Source organism: Malaclemys terrapin, chromosome 1, assembly GCF_027887155.1.
Source record: "Malaclemys terrapin pileata isolate rMalTer1 chromosome 1, rMalTer1.hap1, whole genome shotgun sequence".
NCBI classification, from domain to species: Eukaryota; Metazoa; Chordata; order Testudines; family Emydidae; genus Malaclemys; species Malaclemys terrapin.
The window spans coordinates 141,672,828-141,689,522 of NC_071505.1; the positions used below are offsets into that span (position 1 = coordinate 141,672,828).

Here is a 16,695-nt window from a genome sequence, read left to right on the forward strand (position 1 = left end):
TCACAACTGCATCACATTGTTGACTCGTATTCAATTTGTGATCCAATATAACCTCCAGACCTTTCCAGCGGTACTACCATCTAGACAGTTAGCTATTTCAGGGTGTGAGTTTTTCACACTCCTAACCTACAGACAAAAACTCTTTACGTGTAGATGAGGCCTTATTTTGAGCTGCCCGAGCCCCTTGTGTGCATCAGCCCAAGATTCCCCCTCCTTATATTATTTGGTCCTCATCTTAAGACCATAAGAACAGCCATATTGGGTCAGACCAAAGGTCCATCTAGCCCAGTATCTGTTTTCCAACAGTGGGCAATGCCAGATGCCCCAGAAGGAATGAAAAGAACCGGTAACCATCAAGTGATCCATTCCCTGTTGCTCATTCCCAATTTCTGGCAAACAGAGGCTAGGGACACCATTCCTGCCCATCCTGGCTAATAGCCACTGATGGACCTATCTTCCGTGAATTTATCTAGTTCTTTTTTGAACCCTGTTATAGTCTTGACCTTCACAACATCCTCTGGCAAGGAGTTCCACAGGTTGACTGTGCATTGTGTGAAAAAATACTTCCTTTTGTATTAAACCTGCTGCCTATTAATTTCATTTGATGACCACAAGTTATGTTATGAATAGATAACACTTCCTTATTTACTTTCTCCACACCATTCATGATTTTATAGACCTCAATCATATCCCCCTTTAGTTGTCTCTTTTCCAAGCTGAAAAGTCCAAGTCTTATTAATCGCTTTTCATATGGAAGCCGTTCCATACCCCTTTTCTGAACCTTTTCCAATTCCACTATATATTTTTTGAGATGGGGCGACCACATCTGCACGCAGTATTCAAGATGTGGGTATACTATGGATTTATATAGAGGCAATATAATATTTTCTGTCTTATTATCTATCTCTTTCTAAATGATTCCCAACTTTCTGTTCACTTTTTTGACTGTTGCTGCACATTGAGTGTCTGTTTTGAGAGAACTATCCACAATGACTCCAAGATCTCTTTCTTGAATGGTAACAGCTAATTTAGATCCCTTCATTTTATATGTATAGTTGGCATTATGTTTTCCAATGTGCATTACTTAGTATTTATCAACACTGAATTTCATCTGCCATTTTGTTGCCCAGTCACCCAATTTTGAGAGATCCTTTTGTAGCTCTTCACAGTCTGCCTGGGACTTAACTATCTCTTCTCTGTCTGTCTCTGTCTCTGTCTTGCTCTCATGCACACAACTCTCTCCCTTTCTCCGATTTTTTATTTAAAAAGCCAGCTTCAACATCAGCTCAAGCCACAAACCTTGCCCTCCCAGAGAGGTAGGGACTCAGGCTTGGTGGCAGCGCACAGAGCCCTAGTGCTGATAGGGCATGACACGCCAGATAGTTGCAGGTACTTTACGAGAAGATAAGCCTTTATTGTTTTCTTTCTTTCCCCCTTTCCCATGCTTTAAAATATACCATTACTGCCCCCAGCTGAACCAGGGCAGGCCAGATCACAATGGAAACCCCCATCTTCAGAAAGGGTTCTTGTTTACATGTACAAGCCTAATTGCTAGAATTAAGGCCAAGGAGAAATTCTCACTAGTATATTAGCAGGTGCCCCAGGATTTTTACCTGCCTCTGGAGCACTGCAGGGGAACCATCTGCTTAAATAAACTTGGCAAACCCAACATAGTTTGTGTCTCCCAGTTGCACAAACAGGGCAGGAACTGGGAACCATGCTGCCTCTGGCTTTGTCATAGCCTCCAGGCAGCCAGCTCGTGGAGGTGCACCTGGCCAGGCATCAGGACATATCATAAAGTGCCTGGGATCTCCTCTCCTCACAGCCTGATGAGTGGGATTGTGTCTGGCAGAGCCTCGGGACTGCTACCTGGTTTCTTTGATGCAAATTTTACAGTAGAAAGCTGCACAATGGCTGGGGAAATCTGCAGACTCTACAACACTGAATTTTGCTATCGTACTGAGAAAACCTGGCAGGAATAGTGAGTTAGCCTGGCAGTCTCTCATCTCTGAATGTCAGGGTATCACATGCATGCACCAAGCTGCTGCAGCATCTCTCCTCTGGACACAGGTGAAGATGGAATAGCAAAGGGTGCTCCGAGTTACAATTGAGATGTATTGGCAGAGCTGTGTGGAGGGTACCCAGTCCTGAAGTAGCAGAAAAGCAGTGTTTAAAGAGAGGGGCCTTCCTGTGCTAGCAAAGGGGAAGGCAGGGGAGTGGCTTCTCTCTGCCGTTTCTCATCAGCCTGCTCTCAGCCCACAATCTCCCTCCACGGGGGATCGTAAAGTAATGCACATTGGAAAAAATAACCCCAACTATACATACAATATGATGGGGGCTAATTTAGCTACAACTAATCAGGAAAGAGATCTTGGAGTCATCGTGAATAGTTCTCTGAAGACGTCCACGCAGTGTGCAGCAACAGTCAAAATAGCAAACAGGATGTTACGAATCATTAAAAAAGGGATAGAGAATAAGACGGAAAATATCTTATTGCCCTTATATAAATCCACGGTATGCCCACATCTTGAATACTGCGTACAGATGTCGTCTCTTCATCTCAAAAAAGATATACTGGCATTAGAAAAAGTTCAGAAAAGGGCAACTAAAATGATTAGGGGTTTGGAACGGGTCCCATATGAGGAGAGATTAAAGAGGCTAGGACTTTTCAGCTTGGAAAAGAGGGGGAATATGATAGAGGTATATAAAACCATGAGTGGTGTGGAGAAAGTGAATAAGGAAAAGTTATTTACTTGTTCCCATAATATAAGAACTAGGGGGCACCAATTGAAATTAATGGGCAGCAGATTTAAAACAAATAAAAGGAAGTTCTTCATACAGTGCACAGTCAACCTGTGGAACTCCTTGCCTGAGGAGGTTGTGAAGGCTAGGACTATAACAGGGTTTAAAAGAGAACTAGATAAATTCATGGAGGTTAAGTCCATTAATGGCTATGAGTCAGGATGGGTAAGGAATGGTGTCCCTAGCCTCTGTTTGTCAGAGAGTGGAGATGGATGGCAGGAGAGAGATCACTTGATCTTTACCTGTTAGGTTCACTCCCTCTGGGGCACCTGGCATTGGCCACTGTCGGTAGACAGGATACTGGGCTGGATGGACCTTTGGTCTGACCCAGTATGTGGGCATTCTTATATTTTAAGACTATAACTTCATAGAAATTGCCGATAGTGGTTCAGAGACAAACACATAAATATCTGAAAGATATATACAGTCTTACTGCTCATTCGTCCATGCCTTTGTGACCTCTGACCAACCCACTCCAATCTTGGCCATTCTGCTTAAAGACTTCAGTGAGCCAACCGGAAAACAAGAAGTCTTTCCTCCCATCCAATTCTTTTTTAAAGTCCTGAGTATATTAAAGAACCGTGACAAAGATCCAGCAGCCTTTCCTCCCTCCCAACCATGCTTGTGGGAGCAGTAAGAAATCTCCCTCTTCGTGGCAGCGCTGGCAGGCCCAGGCCAAGCCCCCAGCAGTCCTCCCACCAACGAAAATACCAGAGGGAGAATCCGGAACAAGACCCAGTGTTTCTGGACAAGAATGTTCTTGGTGCGCAGGATGGGAGAGGGGCTTGAAGGGGCTACAGGGGCATGGGGTGGTGGGATTCTAAGATGGAAAGTTGCTTCTAGATACAAGTGTGGGAAGCGTGTGTGTTTGTGAGGTGTTTGGGAAGATGGCGACCACCCTTAGGAACTGCAGGGAGGGGTGTTGTGCTAATGAATGAGCCACTGTATATAAAGCTATTATTACCCCAGGGATGCTGGGTGTCTCTAGGTGTCAGGCTGGCTCAACCCACAATCTTCAGGGATACAGCTGTGGCTGAGTGGATTGTACAGGAGGGTGTTCGGGGGGCTTGCCCTCTCCCCTCTCATTGCTTGCACAATCCCCCTGCCCCTGAGAATTTTCACTAGTCAGAAATCCTGGGTTGTGGGAAGGTTCCTGCAGGAACTGTTGGGGGGCAGGGGAAGCAGAGAAAGTCATGCTGTTCTTCAGGGTGTTCTGAGAATGGAGAAGAGGCAGGGCTGTGGCCCCCATCCGCTCCCCACCACTCTCTCACAATGGCACAATCTGTTCAGAGCATCTGTCCCTGCAGCCAGTGGGGTCCATGCCTCATTATGGTTCCTGCTGCCTCCCTCCCCCATATGCTCACCATAAGTGCTGGGAGAGAAAGAGTCGGGCCTTTAATCCCAGCATCCCCCTTGCCACCTGGGGGAGTCCATCTCCCCCCTCACACATGCACCCCTATCTGTCCCAGGTAGCACAACACTCCAGGTAGTGAGGACAACAGAAGGGTAGTCCTGTGATCCCTCCCCCAACTAAGCTACTGCGGATGCTGGAGCATTGGAGAGAGAGTCCTCAGGCTTCTCCCTGAGGAGCATGTGTAGCAGGGCTGGCTCACTGACATCCCCTCCTCCCACCGGTTATAGGGGCACATCCTCTTCATCGTCCTCCTCCAGGTCCGTGGAGCGCAGGCTCAGGTCCTTGAGGATGTCTGAGATGTTCTCAGCAGCAGGGCCAGACAGCTCCATTTCCTCCAGCTCAGCGTCAGCAGCTGAGACAGAGTGCAGCCCCTTCCCCTCCTCAGGGAAGGGCGGGGGCTGTGGGGAGGGGGAGCTGGAGGGCAGTGGGCTCCCCATCCCTGAGTCCGCAGCTCCTCTCACAGGCACCACACAGCTGTCCTGCCGGCTCCACACCTGTGAAACCTGGCTACTCTGCTCATTGCTGACTGAGGTCCGATTGGTGTCTCGGAAGCTGGCGAGGGGCGGACGGAGGCGGACACCAGAGCGCGTGGAGCCCTCAATTGCCTTCTGGAGCTATTGGAGGGGCAGAAGGTCAGAAGAACAGAGAGGGAATTAAAGGGCAGCTGATAAACCACAGCACAAAAGTTCAGCTACTCTCCAAAATAACAGGGCAGGAGACTAGCCCCTGGAGAGATCAGATTTTGCATTGCTATAGTGCCTTTCATCCCACAGCACTTGGCAAACTCCAAACCTCAGTGTAGCCACTTCTGGGAGGGACACTGGCTAAACGGATCTGGCACGGGCCACACAGGTAAAAGCCTGTCTCTCACAAAAAAGACTGTCACTAGGGGATCTTTAATATCCATGTAAAGCAGACAGGCCCTTGGTTTGTTAAGGCTCCTTCTGAAAAACTCACATCCAGGAACACAATTTCTCCCCTCAGAAGGGAAAAGGACTAAGTCAGTGCTGCCAGGACTTGAAACTGGAATGCCTGGAAATGTACTGACTGCAGAGCTGAAACTTCCATCCCAAAGCTGGTTCTCGTCTGCTGTGGGATATTACAATAACACACAGAATGTCTGGGGCTGAGCAGGAGGTGGGAGTGTCTGCATGAAAATGTGACTGTATTTACCTCTTCCAATGCCAGCACTCCCTTCAGCTTCCCCTTACTGGTCACATAGGCATGGCTGAGGCCCAGCAAGGAGAACAAGGTGTGTGTCTGTGGGAGAAAACAAGAGAATCTCCATTACCAGTCACCTAGGGCTTGATGTCCTCAAAGGCTGGGAATGAGAGTCTTGGCGCTAAGCCTAGGCCTGAGATCCCCTCTGGGCTCCAAAGCTAGGAGTGGGAATCCCAACTCAAATTCCTCTGGGTTTGGCGCCACCCTGGTAAGAAGCTGCCCTAGGAGTGGGAAATCTAATGCTAATCCTCAGTGAGTAGCCTCATTGCACTTGCAGGGTGGTTAGTGGGACTTCGGGAGGGGGGGGGGAACCTGGAACTCCTGGTATATGCCTGTAGTTAGCCCAGAGCAGCAGTCCCATACAGCTTAAATATTCCTTTTATTCCTGGGACTTCTAATCAGCCAGGACTCCCCTCGGGTCACACTGGTGCATGCTAGGGACACCCAGAACATTCTCATACCAACTCACATCCCCACACCTGGCATATGGCTACGAGGGTGCAGATCCCAGTCCACTCAGGGACCAATGCACAGTGGGGTAGATCCTGCTGTGCTTTGGAGCTGATAGTGGATCCCAGCAATGATATAATCAGTGACAGACCCCTAATAAATACAGTGATAAAGGCATGCAGATCCCATTGCACTCCGAGGCAGGGAGTGTGAATCCCAGTATTCATGCGCTGGGATGGAGGTCCCTGGTCCCAGAGGGGCCAGGAGTGTGAATCCCACCCCCACTGCTGCATATGGATCTTGCAGCACTCAGATGGGCTAATGTATGAAACCCATCATTATTGTATCATTGCTTTTACAAACATCTGAGGTGTGGCTGCTGCTGCACTCAGTGCCTAGGAGTGGGAATCCCAGTGCTAATGTGTGTGTATCTAGACAGCCCCCAGAGGCTGGGAGAGGGAATTCCAACACTAATGCAATGGCTGGTGGATCCTAGTGTGGTTCTCTGAAGCTCTTTTATTAAACTAATCTGCTCATGTTCCAGGAGACTGCAGTCAGACACTGTGCTGATGGGAGTTCAGTGAGCTTCTCAGATAGAGACGGCGACAGAGAGAGAGCAAGAGAGAGAAAAATGCAAAGCGAGGGGAGGGAGAAGGGGAGAGGGAAGGGGATGAGCCCTGGGGTGGGCTAGCACAGAGACAGACAAGTTGGAGAAGGATGGACAGTATCTGGGAGGGAGGTCAGACCCACCTTGTGCAGGGAAGTCCTCTCCACTAGCTGAAAAGGGGAGGGGTCTATGCAGCAGCTGTCAAAGCACACCTCCTTATTCAGCTCGTCCTGCTCCCATGCATCTATCTGACACAGGGAAGAGGGGATCACACTCACAGTGACCAACACTGCTCCCAGCCCATACTCCAAGCCGCCCCGGTCTCCTGCTGCTGTTTCCCCCTCCTCCTCATCTGCCGCCCCCAATATATTATTCCTCTGAGGTTTCCCATCCCTCCAGCATGAGCTGGGGCCTCCCCTTGGAAACGTGGTGGTGCTGCAGCACTAGAAGCGCCATTGATTGACATGCCCCCAGCAAGGGTGACACAGTGAGAAAAGTAGCCAGGAAGGTGAGGGCTTCCCCAGGCCTGCTTAGAGGGGATGAGAGCCCCCTGTCTCTCCTTCCAGAGCTCTCCCTGCCCCAGTCACTCCAGGATAGGCTGCCCCATTTCCATGGGTTGAGGGGATAGTTTCTCTCAGGATGGCCTCTCCTTGTAGCATATGAGCATATCCTGGCCATTGGACCTTCCCAGGAAGGAGACAGCTTCCAGGGGTGAGAGGAGAACCAGCCCCCCAGTCCTCATCCAGACTTACCTCCTCTGGCTTCATTGTATCTATAACCTCTACATAGTCCTAGGGAGAACAGAAAACACAGCCACGGTCAGCGAAAGAGTACACAGCCCTAACTCCACAGCAAAACCCTGGAGTGCAAGACCCCCTTATTCCTAATCTCAGCTGTATCGCCCACTTTCCAGCAACTAACCCTCCCTTCCCCCCACCCCCCACCGACTCATCCCTAAGCCCAGAAAGTGGCCATTATACTCAGGGTCCCTCTCTTCCTGCTAGGGTGACCAGACAGCAAATGTGAAAAATTGGGATGGGGGTGGTAATAGGAGCCTATATAAGAAAAAGACCCCAAAATCGGGACTGTCCCTATAAAATCGGGACACCTGGTCACCCTACTTCCCGCTCACTCCTAATCCCACTGTGCACCCCCAGATACTCAGGGACCCCCATCTTTCCCTGGGTGTCATTGTCATGGAGGGTGGAATCTGTGCACTGGGATGCTACTGACCTGCACACTGGTGCAAGTCCTGGTTTGGTGTGGGGTTTTGCTTAGTCTTCTCTTGATGCCTTTTGGACAGCCCCTTGGCCTATACTTTCTTAGGCTACGTCCTCACTACGGGGGTGGGGGGGGTCGATTTAAGATACGCAAATTCAGCTACGCGAATAGCATAGCTGAATTCGACGTATCGGAGCCGACTTACCCCGCTGTGAGGACGGCAGCAAATCAACCTCCACGGCTCCCCCGTCGACGGCGCTTACTCCTACCTCCCCTGGTGGAGTACAAGCGTCGATTCGGGGATCGAATGTCGCGTCCCGACGAGACGCGATAATTCGATCCCCGAGAGATCGATTTCTACCCGCCGATTCAGGCGGGTAGTATAGACATAGCCTTAGATCTGAAGCCTGCCTCAGTACCTGCAGATTTCAGTCTGCTTCCTTCCCCAGAGCTGGTGAAGAGCTCTGTGTAGCTTGAAAGCTTGTACCTTCCACCAACAGAAGTTGGTCCAGTAAAAGATATGACCTCACCCACCTTGTCTCTCTCAGTACTAGCAGCACAGACAGCACCTAGCCAGCACGATCCTCACTTCCCCATGCATGCCATGGCCATCCTCTTCTGCGGAAATCCCTAATCCTTTACCAGGAGCTCAGTGTAACAAAGTGAGGATTTTTCCTTGTTATGTTGTATGTGAGTGTATGTGAGTCTTACTGTTGAGCCTATGTGAGTCTTACTGTGTGTGCCTCAGTTTCTCTCTGTGCTGCACCAATGCCTATGTGGTGGGAATAAGGGTGTGTGACTTTGGCTGAGACCCTCAGGAGCAGGTGAGGCTGTTTCAGTTGCCTGCATGTAGGCTATGGCCGGTGCCCTTCGTAACTTGAGACCCAGGAGGGGAATGCAACCAGGTGACACATTGCCTGGGAAGCAAGACAAAGACCAGAAGGAGGAGCAACAGGGGTGTCTGAGATCGGGTCGCTGGTAGCTGGGCGGTCTGCTTGGGGGGCTGCAGGGGGGAGTCCAGGGCATCTGGCCCAGGATTCCCCCAAGATGGACTTGGCTGAAAGTCACTGATTTCTGTGCTAACAAGTTCTGTTCTACACTGTGTTCCTGTCGACTAATAAACCTTCCATTTTATGCTGGTTGAGAGTCACTGCTGACTGCGGAGTTGGGGAACAGGGCCCTCTCGCTTCCCCAGGAGCCACGCACGGGCAGACTCACTACAGGAAGCGCACGGTGTGGAAGGTGATGTTGAATACTCCGAGGTCAGGAAGGTTGAAGCTGTGTAAGCTTCTTGCCCTGGCGACTGTATGCTCAGAGAGAGGAGGCATGCTCCTCCAGAGTCCTGGCTGGCTTCATATGGAGTAGTTCCAGAGCATTGGCCCGGTGACTCTTTAACAACTGATGGAAGCGGTGGGATAAACTGCATCCAGTGGACAGTGCATCCTGCAGTAAGTGACTGGGGAGCAGTAAAATTAAGGTGGGATTCACGGGAGATAGGCGTGCAAAAGTGAGGTGCGGTTCCAGGAGGTGAGGTGCGGTTCCAGGAGGCAGAGGAGCCTACAGCTTAACCCCCGAGAGAGATTGTAACCCCTAAGAAGTGCTGTCGCACTGAAGGGGTTCCTCCCAGGGACCATGGGGAGCTGAGAGAGCACAGGCCTGTGAGTCCCTGACAACTTGGGAACAGCGAAGAGATGGCCTATAACCATCTCCTTCAGAAGAACATTGTACAGCTTTGCAGAGAAAGAGAGGGCTGCGCATTGGAAAGTTCACCAAGGCACAGCTAATGGCTCAGTTGGAAAAGGATGATCGCTCTAAGGAACCGGTTCTTGACCCAACTGGGGCCACGAGAGAGGCTGGGAGCAGTCAGGCAGCCCGAGAGCCCACATCGGTTCCTGATCCAGCTGTGGCCACAAGAGAGGTTGGGAGCAGCTGGGTGCCCCTGAGACCCGTGTCCCCGACCAACAAGGGATCTCCACCGGATTCCCTGCTGGTGGATCTGAGAGGGATGGAATTGGAGCTGATATCGAAGGAGTCAGAGGACTGAGAGAGACAGGGAAGGCATGAGGCAGAACAGCAGGAGAGACATTGGCAGCAGGAACTGGCAATGGCTGAGCTGAGAGGTAGAGGGACCTGTCCCGGGGATCCAGGCCCTGCTCCTGTAACGGTTGAGGATTTAATTTGAATCCAGGGAACCAATCGGCTGAGACTGAAGCGGTCAGTGTAAATGCAAATGGCAGAGAGGAGGAGTTGCTAAGCTCAGGTGCCCTGCCTGTCTGTAACCAGACCCCTGGAGCTGAGTGGGACAGAGAGATGCTCCCTGCCCCTTTGCACGGAGTGGCGGGGGGGAGGTGGCTCATGCTGGCTCTGATACTGTGAACAAAGCAGCAGGATCACTGCCTGCCTCTCTGGGACAGCAGGGGCGAAGCTGAGCCCAGGGGGATCAGAGACCCCAGCTGAGTGTGGGGAACCACAGCCAGGGAGGGACAGCTGCCAACCAGGGCTGCCTTGTCTATAGGTGCAGGAGGCCCCAGGGAAGGGGGAAGCAGCTAAAAGGGCACTACTGGTGACAGAGACGCCTGGTCAGAGGGTGGCCAAGATCAAGATGGGGGCTTTTTACCAAGAAAGCCCGAATCCCAGCGCTCCCATCTGGAGGACTGTGACTGCAGGCAACGAGAGGGAATTGGTTTCACTCCCCTCTACAGCCGTTGAATTCCAGGCCGAGCTGTGGAAGGACCACTCCTTAGAAAAGCTGAAGGAACTTTCTGGCCCCAGCCCAGTGCAAACCCTGGGGGAAGACTGCTGGGAAAGATTCCAGTGGGAGAAGGGATTCCTGTACCGGGAATGGGCTCTGCCAGGGGAAATGGAACCATGGGGGATCTGGAGGTCCCCCAGAAGTACCACCACAGGCTGCTGTACCTGGTCCACGATGTCCCTCTCTCGGGACACCAGGGGAACCAGTGCACCAGGCAGAGGCTGCTACAGAACTTTTACTGGCCCGGAGTCTGCGACGCCATCCAGCAGTACTGCAGGTCCTGCAACCCCTCCCAGAGGGTGGGGAAGGCCCGAGACAAGAGTAAAGCAGCCTTGAGACACCTGCCTGTTATAGAGAAGCCTTTTCAGAAGGTGGCCATGGACATAGTGGGGCCCCTCAGCAAGGTGACTCTGGCAGGGAAGAAATACATTCTGGTGAGGGTAGATTTCGGTACCTGTTACTCAGAGGCGGTGGCTCTATCCTCTATTAAGGCAGACACTGTAGCAGATGTGCTGCTGACAGTTTTCTGCAGAATGGGGTTCCCCAAGGAGATCTTTACAGACCAGGGGTCCAACTTCATGTCAGCCCGGCTCCAGTGCTTGTGGGAGAAGTGTGGGGTCCAACACACCTGGGCCTTGGCGTATCACCCTCAGTCCAAACAGCTGGAGGAGAGATTTAATGGGACCCTGAAGCTGATGCTGAAAACGTTCCTGGACCAGCATCTGGGACAAGTATTTACCCCACCTGCTGTTCGCGTACAGGGAAGTACCCCAGGAAGCCATGGGGTTCTCTCCTTTGCAGTTTCTATATGGGAGGAGAGTGAGGGGACCCCTGGACTTGGTGAGGGACGAATGGGAGGGGAAGGCCTCTCCTGATGAAAAATCAGTGGTGGAGAATGTACGGACTTTCCAGGGAAAGCTTGCTGAGCTCATGGGTCTGGCCCAAGAGAACCTAGCCAAGGAAGGCAAAAGGTCTGGTATGACTCCTCACCTGCTCCTATGGCACTGGGGACCAGGTGAGGGGTCTCATCCCAGTGAGGAAGAATAAGCTGCAAGCTGCCTGGGATGGGCCCTTTAAGGTCATCACCCAGCTGAATGAGATTAACGATGTGGTGGAACTGCCCAACTGGGCTCACAGCCACCGAGTGCACCATGTCAACATAAGTGCCTAGTATTAAATGAGGATATTGATATAATAGGCATAACAGAAACCTGGTGGAATGAGGATAATCAATGGGACACAGTAATACCAGGATACAAAATATATTGGAAGGACAGAACAGGTCGTGCATGGGACGGAGTGGCACTATATGTGAAAGAAAGTGTAGAATCAAATGAAATAAAAATCTTAAATGAACTACATTGTACTACAGAATCTCTATGGATAGTAATTCCATGCTTGAAAAATAAGAATATAGCAGTAGGGCTACATTACAGACCACCTGACCAGGATGGTGTTAGTGACTCTGAAATGCTCAGGGAGATTAGAGAGGCTATTAAAATAAAAAACTCAAAATAATAATGAGGGATTTCACCTATCCGCATATTGACTGGGTACATGTCACCTCAGGAAGGGATGCTGAGATAAAGTTTCTTGACACCTTAAATGACAACTTCTTGGAGCAGCTGGTCCTGGAACCCACAAATGGAGAGGCAATTCTTGATTTAGTCCTAAGTGGAGCACAGGATCAGGTCCAAGAGGTGTATAAGCTGGACTGCTTGGTAATAGTGACCATAATATAATTAAATTTAATATCCCTGTGGCGGGAAAAACTCCACAGCGGCCCAACACTGTAGCATTTAATTTCAGAAAAGGAAACTACACAAAAATGAGGAGGTTAGTGAAACAGAAATTAAAAGGTACAGTGCCAAAAGTAAAATCCCTGCAAGCTGCGTGGAAACTTTTTAAAGACACCATAATAGAGGCTTAACTTAAATGTATACCCCAATTTAAAAAGCATAGTAAGAGAACCAAAAAAGAGCCACCATGGTTAAACAACAAAGTAAAAGAAGCAGTGAGAGGCAAAAAGGCATCCTTTAAGAAGTGGAAGATAAATCCTAATGAGGAAAATAGAAAAGAGCATAAACTCTGGCAAATGGAGTGTAAAAATATAATTAGAAAGACCAAAAAAGAATTTGAAGAACAGCTAGCCAAAGACTCCAAAAGTAATAGCAAATTTTTTTTTAAATACATCAGAAGCAGAAAGCCTGCTAAACAACCAGTGGGGCCACTGGAAGATCGAGATGCTAAAGGAGCACTCAAAGATGATAAGACCATTGCAGAGAAACTAAATGAATTCTTTGCATCGGCCTTCACTGTTGAGGATGTGAGGGAGATTCCCACACCCGAGCCATTCTTTTTGGGTGACAGATCTAGGAACTGTTCCAAATTGAGGTGTCATTAGAGGAGGTTTTAGAACAAATTGATAAACTAAACAGTAATAAGTCTCCAGGACCTGATGGCATTCACCCAAGAGTTCTGAAGGAACTCAAATGTGAAATTGCAGGACTACTAACTGTCATCTGTAACCTAACATTTAAATCAGCTTCTGTACCTAATGACTGGAGGATAGCTAATGTGACGCCAATTTTTAAAAAGGGCTCCAAAGGTGACCCTGGCAACTACAGGCCAGTAAGCCTCACTTCAGTACCAGGCAAATTGGTTGAAACTATCCTAAAGAACAAAATTGTCAGACACATAGATGAACATAATTTGTTGGGAAATAATCAACATGGTTTTTGTAAAGGGAAATCATGCCTCACTAATCTACTAGAATTCTTTGAGGGGGTCAACAAGCATGCGGACAAAGGAGATCCAATGGATATAGTGTATTTAGATTTTCAGAAAGCCTTTGACAAGGTCCCTCACCAAAGGCTCTTAAGCAAAATAAGCAGTCATGGGCTAAGAGGGAAGGTTCTCTCATGGATTGGTAACTCATTAAAAGATAGGAAACAAAGGGTAGGAATAAATGGTCAGTTTTCAGAATGGAGAGAGGTAAATAGTGGTGTCCCCCAGGGATCTGTACTGGGCTCAGTCTTTTTTAACTGATCATAAATGATCTGGAAAAAGGGGTAAACAGTGAGGGGGCACAATTTGCAGATGATACAAAACTACTCAAGATAGTTAAGTCCCAAGCAGACTGCGAAGAGCTACAAAAGGATTTCACAAAACTAGGTGACTGGGCAACAAAACGGTAGATGAAATTTAATGTTGATAAATGCAAAGTAATGCACATTGGAAAACATAATCCTAACTATACATATATGGGGTCTAAATTAGCTGTTACCACTCAAGAAAGAGATCTTGGAGTCATTGTGGATAGTTTTCTGAAATCATCCACTCAATGTGCAGTGGCAGTCAAAAAAGCAAACAGAATGTTGGGAATCATCAAGAAAGGGATAGATAATAAGACAGAAAATATCATATTGCCTCTGTATAAATCCATGGGATGCCCACACCTTGAATACTGCGTGCAGATGTGGTCGCCCCATCTCAAAAAAGATATATTGGAATTGTAAAAGCTTCAGAAAAGAGCAACAAAAATTATTAGGGGTATAGAACGGCTTCCATATGAGGAGAGAGTAATAAGATTGGGACTTTTCAGCTTGGAAAAGAGGTGACTAAGGGGGGATATGATAGAGGTCTATAAAATCATGAGTGGTATAGAGAAAGTAAATAAGGAAGTGTTATTTATTCCTTCTCATAATACAAGAACAAGGGGCCACCAAATGAAATTAATAGGTAGCAGGTTTAAAACGAACACAAGAAAGTATTTTTTCATGCAACGCACTGTCAACCTCTGGAACTCCTTGCCAGAGGGTGTTGTGAAGGCCAATACTATAACAGGGTTCAAAAGGGAGCTACATAGATTCATGGAAGATAGGTCCATCAATGGCTATTAGCCAGGATGGGCAGGAATGGTGTCCCTAGCCTCTGTTTGCCAGAAGCTGGGATTGGGTGACAGGGCATGGATCACTTGATGATAACCTGTCTGTTCATTCCCTTTGGGGCACCTGCCATTGGCTACTGTCAGAGAACAGGATACTGGGCTTGATGGACCTTTGGTCTGACCCAGTATGGCCGTTCTTATGTTCTTATGTTGCCATACTGTGACAGGGAGAGGCTGGTACTGGCCATGTGTGGTCAGTGGGAGAAGGGGGAAGATCCCCTGGTGGGTGTGTTCTCTGAGACAGGAGCTGGCCCCTTGCTGGAATCAATTCCCTTCTCTGACCAGGTAATCCCCTGCCCAGCAGGCAGAGATCAGAAAGGTGCTACGTTCCTACTTGCAGCTGTTTTCCAACCGGCCTGGGCTCACTAACCGCACTGTCTATTGGGTGGAGACTGGAGCCAGCCCTTCCATCAGGTGTTCCCCATTTAGAGTCACTGGGAACACAGCCCAGGCCCTGGAAAGTGATGTCAGAGACATGATGGCTTTAGGGGTAATCCAGCCATCCACCAGTCCTGGGGCCTCTCCCATGGTGCTGGTCCCCAGGAAAAATGGGTCAATCCCATTCTGTGTGGCCTATCGGAAGCTCAATGCCATCACCATGTCTGGTGCCTGTCCCATAACTATGCTTGATGAGATCCTAGACACCTTGGGGGGGACTCAGTACCCCACTACCAGGGATCACACCAAAGGCTACTGGCAGGTGCCTTTGGAGCCAGATGCCAGGTTGAAACCTGTTTTTGTCACCCCTTTGGGGCTGTACAAATCCCTGGTCCTACCTTTCGGCCTCAAGGAAGCACTGGTCACCTGCCCGTGCCAGATGGATCAGTTACTGAGGGGGATGGAGAATTTTACCCAAGCATACATTGATATTTGTGTTGTTAGCCAGACCGGGGAGGACCATGTGTCCCAGGTGAAGAGGGGCCTGGAACGCCTACAGGATGCAGGGCTGACTGAAAAGTTGAGAAGTGCAAGGTGGGGATGGCAGAGGTGTCGTACCTGGGCCACAAGGTGGGGAGCGGCTGCCTAAAGCCAGAGCCAACCAAGATGGAGGCGATCAGAGATTGCCCTGCACCCCAAAAACAAGCCCAGGCCTTTATAAGGATGGCAGAATACTACCGGAGGTTTGTGCCCCACTTTAGCTCTGGGTCAGCTCCCATAATGGAGTTATGCAAGAACGGTAAGCCAGACAAGGTGGTCTGGACTGAGCAGTGCCAGAGGGCTCTCTGCACACTGAAGGAGGATCTGGTCAAGGGCCCGGTGCTGGTAAACCCAGGCTTTGATAAGCTCTATATGGTGTTCACAGATGCCTCAGACAAAGGGCTGGGCATGATGCCAATGCACACTGGTGCAAACACCCCATCGTGTACCTGAGCCGGAAGCTGCTGCCCCAGGAGCAGAGCTATGCGGCCATAGAAAAGGAATGCCTCGCCATGGTGTGGACTCAAAGGGCTGCAGCCGGATCTATTTGGGCATCACTTCATTGTGTACACTGACCACTTGCCCATGCCATGGCTCACCAGATGAAAGGAGCCAATGCCAAGCTCCTGAGATGGAGTCTATCTCTCCAGGATCATGACATGGAGGTGGTCCATGTTAAAAGGAGTGCAAATATTATAGCCGATTCTTTGTCCCGTAGAGAGAGGCCTGAGCTTCCCCAGGTCACTGGCTAAAGTGACCCCACTTTGTTCAGTCTCAAAGAGGGGAGAGATGTGATGAAGTGGGGATTTTCCCTTGTTATGTTGTATGTGAGCATATGTGAGTCTTACTGTTGAGCCTATGTGAGTCTTACTGTTTTGCATTAATACTGTGTGTGCCTCAGTTTCCCTCTGTGCTGCACCAGTGCCTAGGCGGTGGGAATAAGGGTGTGTGACTTTGGCGGAGACCCTCAGGGGCAGGTGAGGCTGCTCCAGCTGTCTGCATGTAGGCTATGGCCGGTGCCCTTCGTAACCTGAGACCCAGGAGGGGAATGCAACCAGGTGACATATTGCCTGGGAAGTGAGACACTCACCAGGGGGAGGAGCGATGGGGGTGTCTGAGGTCGGGTCGCTGGTAGCTGTGCAGTCTGCTTGCAGGGACTGGAGGGGGGAGTCCAGGGCATCTGGCCTGGGATTCCCCCAAGATGGACTTGTCTGAAAGTCACTGATTTCCGTGCTAATAAGTTCTGTTCTACACTGTGTTCCTGTCGACTAATAAACCTTCCGTTTTATGCTGGTTGAGAGTTACTGCTGACTGCGGAGTTGGGCTGCAGAGTCCTCCGGCTTCCTCACTACGGGAAGCGC

At 49.7% G+C, this 16,695-nt stretch overlaps 1 protein-coding gene across 1 annotated transcript in view; it reads right to left on the reverse strand.

Moving 5' to 3' along the window:
• Positions 1-3,772: 3,772 nt before the first annotated feature.
• CLCN1 (chloride voltage-gated channel 1) overlaps positions 3,773-16,695 on the reverse strand; it is a 77,462-nt gene continuing 64,539 nt past the window's right edge. Inside the window, exons 20-23 of the mRNA XM_054016377.1 lie at positions 7,247-7,285; positions 6,638-6,742; positions 5,390-5,476; positions 3,773-4,830 (exon numbers count right to left, since the gene is read on the reverse strand). Coding sequence (XP_053872352.1) covers positions 4,438-4,830; positions 5,390-5,476; positions 6,638-6,742; positions 7,247-7,285 — 624 coding nt within the window. The 3' untranslated portion in view covers positions 3,773-4,437. The remainder of the gene's footprint in view (positions 4,831-5,389; positions 5,477-6,637; positions 6,743-7,246; positions 7,286-16,695) is intronic.